Here is a 3,661-nt window from a genome sequence, read left to right as displayed (position 1 = left end):
CCGCGTCAGCTTCATGTGGTGCGCCGACAGCCTGCTCTACCACTGCATGTCGGACCCGGAGGGCGACTACTCGGACCCGTGCTCGTGCGACACGGCCGACGAGCGCTTCTGCCTGCGCTGGGCGGCGCTCCTCGGCCTGTCCGTGCTGGCGCCCTGCCTGTGCTGCTACCCGCCGCTCCACGCCTGCCACCGCTGCGGCCTGGCCTGCGGCTGCTGCGGCGGCAAACACAAGGCCATGGCGTGAGACCAGCCCGGGACGGAGAGAGCGAGAGCGAATGAGAGAGAGAGAGAGAGAGAGAGAAAGAGAGAGAGAGAGTGAAAGAGAAGCTGGTCAGGACTGATGGAAGAAAGGGTTCTCTTACTTTTTGTCTTTTTTTTTTTAAAACTATTGATCTCTCTCTGGGGTTCCAGATGGACAAAAAAAAAGAACATGGTGCAGTTAACTTTCTATTTTTTTTTTAAATATACATAAATATATATATATAGAAGAATATATGTGTTCCTTATTGTCCTGCGCATAAAGGAGGTTCCTCCTCATTTCCTTGTGAAACAAAATGGCTCTTGGTTTTCCCCGTCTCCAGGCCTGTGTGCTTGTCATGCATCACATATGCAGGTACTTTATATTTTTTACACTGATTTTAGGTTCAACAACTTGAATTGTCTGTTTTGTTTGTTCTGTTGAAATATGATGGTTGGTATGTGTCTCCTCATCCCTTTGTGATGTTCTCTTGGTTTGCTGTGGCCAGCCAGCCAGCTGCTCATTGGCTGGCCTCTTCCTGGACCCCCCCCCACCCCCACCCCCACCCCACCCCACCCCACCCCAGAGTAACTGCCATGGTTACTCCAACAAAGCTCCTGAACGCATATAGAACAATAAGCCTGAGGTGAACTTGAGACACTAAACCTGTAGTAACATTGAGTTTAGAGTGAGAGTGAGTGGGAAAGAGTGTGTGTGTGCATGTGCGTGTGTGTGTGTGTGAGTGTGTGAGGGAGAGATGGAAGGACAGAAAAACAGACAGACAGACAGACAGACAGAGGACGGAGGAGTAGAGTTCTCTGGCCCCGTTTAGGGGTGTTTGTAAAGGAATGATACTGTTGATTAATGGAATAGTGTTGTTTATTCTATTTAAGCCAAATTGTCATAAGCTGCAGTCTGGTTACATGTGACAGATGCCCATGTGCTCATTCAAACTTCTCGGTCTGATCACCCCCAAACAACCCTTTTCTTTTCTGCCAATAACATATTAGAAATTTTAAAGCGTTTACCCCCATTTTGTTCTAAAAGGGGACAGGGGTCTTCTGTTTTTTGTAGTTTAAAAAGTCTGAAATATCCAAAGATTATTTTATTCTATTTATTTTCTCTGTGAATTTAAACCAACAGCCAAAGGAAAGGCAGGGGGATCTTATTGTCTCTCTCAGTACGTAAGCACAGCCAGGGGCCTCAGAAATCTGTCCAGACTATTCTGTCTCTGACCACTACAGTGGTTGACTAAAAACTTCTAAAAGCTTAAAACTCCACATGGATGTCAGGAAGAAGAAAACCAACCTCTGAATTGTTTCTTATGGGATATGACAGAGGAATTTGTTGAAATATGTTGGGATATGCTTAACAATGTTTGCTGTCTGATTGGAATGTAATATCTTGGCTTTTAGGCGTGAGTGAGCCAACAGGTCTCTTGTCTGTTTCTTGACTATAATGTTGTTTGTTTAAGCCTTAATCAGAGAGAGAGGTGAAGGTTTTATATTTTAATGTAAAAAAAGCTCTTGAATGCAGCGGGGAGGGGCTCTGCATAAAGTGTTCACCCTCAGCGAAGCAGGAACTCAGTTTCTCATGTGTTACAAGCTTGAATATCCCACAAGAGGAAATAATAAAATATTTTTGTAAGGTATTAAAAAAGAGGATCCAGGATAAAAAAACATTGTTTTTTTTTTATGTAGGATGGAGTTCAAGTAGAATCGCATAGTACAATCTATGAGGCAGCTGAAGTGTGATTGTGTGCGGTAGACCTCAGACAACCAATCACAACTCCTAGTTGCCTCTCCAAACCCGCCCATCCTGTGAATGATACTGCAACTGTCCCAATCGTCTTTCCCCTCACGTTGCCGATGGTCTTGGCTGGGTTAGCTATACGGTGCCTCGAAGAAGTGTTTTCAGTCGTTGTTCCCCCTCCTCTTCTCTGTTCTTCAGCTCTGTCCAGAGCCGCCAAGCCCCACAACTGGGACGTGCAGGAAGAGTTTGCAATAATTCATCAATTCCACATGCGTTGCTCTGCAGCCCTGGGAATGAAATGTAAAGACAACTTTATTGTGCTGTAGTATAGGAGTGGAGGAGAGAGGAATTCAATTCTCCCACGAGTGGATCCACAATGAATGCCAAAAATCACTTGCATTGTGCTATTTTCATTTAAATTCAGTGTGTGTTTTTTTCAATTCCGAGGAAAGCAGAGTGGAAAAGTAATTTGGGCAACATAAAAGTATCTTTGCAGCATTGGTATTTGATTGGACTCATTGGAAAACCACTATCAACGTTTCTGTAAATTGAAATCAGATGATAGCTAAATTTGGTGCTGTATCTCTTACTTTGATTAACACAGTTTTGCACATGGTCCCTGAAAGAAACTTAACTACATACTAGACTCGACCAGTGATGACCAAGTCTGCATGTCCCAGGGGGGAAGTGAAGGGGCACTGGACAGGAAGCTGGGGTCGGCAAAAATTCACACCCACTCTTCTTTTCATCCTTTGTGTATGATCGCCATCATCATCAGCTTCCTCCAAGTTTTTCCATTTTATTTTGCTTTTATTCTTTTTTTTTTTTTTTTAATCTGTTGAAAAGGAACGTTAACCAAAAGCATCACGTCTGGTTGCAAAATCTAGCTCTCTCATGTAACTCTTTAAGAAGTGCCTGAAGCATTGATTCAATATTCATTGTTCATCTATCTCCTTATATACTTAAACAATGAAAATAAACCCTCTTGTATTGATTAGGTTTGTTTTTTACAATAAGAATTTTTACCTCTGTAAAAAGTAAAAAGCAAAAAATATATATATCAAGTGTATGATGTACATTTTTATTTCTATTTTTTTTAATCGTTTCTAACATGTATGATTGATGTAGCTCTTGGTTTTAAGAAAGACGATGAAAAAGACAAAATGAAAGATTGAGACTTTACTCTGTAAATACAAGTAGACCATATCAGATGATACCGGAAGTGAGGCCTGGCCAGTAAGTAATTGTGTGTCATAGGTCCCAATAAAAAATCGACAGAAACCACTGTTTTGAGCACGTCTGCTTTTTGTCCTGTTGATTTAAAGCGATGCGTTGTGGAGTTTAGTGTCATGCAAGCACACAATATACGTATGGCACATCCCACCTAGTCACACCACCCTTCGACCTCTCATGCCCTGGCATGCCACTGGGGACGGCGTCCGAGGGGTAGAGCTCAAGGACGTTTGTGTGTGTGTGTGTGTGTGTGTGTGTGTGTGAGAGAGAGAGAGAGAGAGAGAATGCCTGGCTCTCCCCGCTGAGCCAACTGTAATCGATACCTGATCGAAGCGGCTTGCGTGCGTGCTTTCCCACTCGGACACGAGATCTGATGTACGCTTCCCACCCCCCACCCCCAGCCTCGCCATCACCTCCGTTCCCCTCTGCGGTGGAAAC

The 3,661-nt window shown here is 43.7% G+C and overlaps 1 protein-coding gene across 1 annotated transcript in view; it reads left to right on the top strand.

Moving 5' to 3' along the window:
• spred2b (sprouty related EVH1 domain containing 2b) overlaps nt 1-3,275 on the top strand; it is a 31,650-nt gene extending 28,375 nt beyond the window's left edge. The window contains exon 6 of the mRNA XM_062519568.1: nt 1-3,275. This exon is cut by the window's left edge and continues 452 nt beyond it. Within this exon, the coding sequence (XP_062375552.1) occupies nt 1-244 (244 nt within the window). The 3' untranslated portion in view covers nt 245-3,275.
• The last annotated feature ends 386 nt before the right edge of the window (nt 3,276-3,661 follow it).

Source organism: Sardina pilchardus, chromosome 18 (assembly GCF_963854185.1).
Source record: "Sardina pilchardus chromosome 18, fSarPil1.1, whole genome shotgun sequence".
NCBI lineage: Eukaryota > Metazoa > Chordata > Actinopteri > Clupeiformes > Clupeidae > Sardina > Sardina pilchardus.
This window is presented reverse-complemented; position numbering and strand designations above follow the sequence as displayed.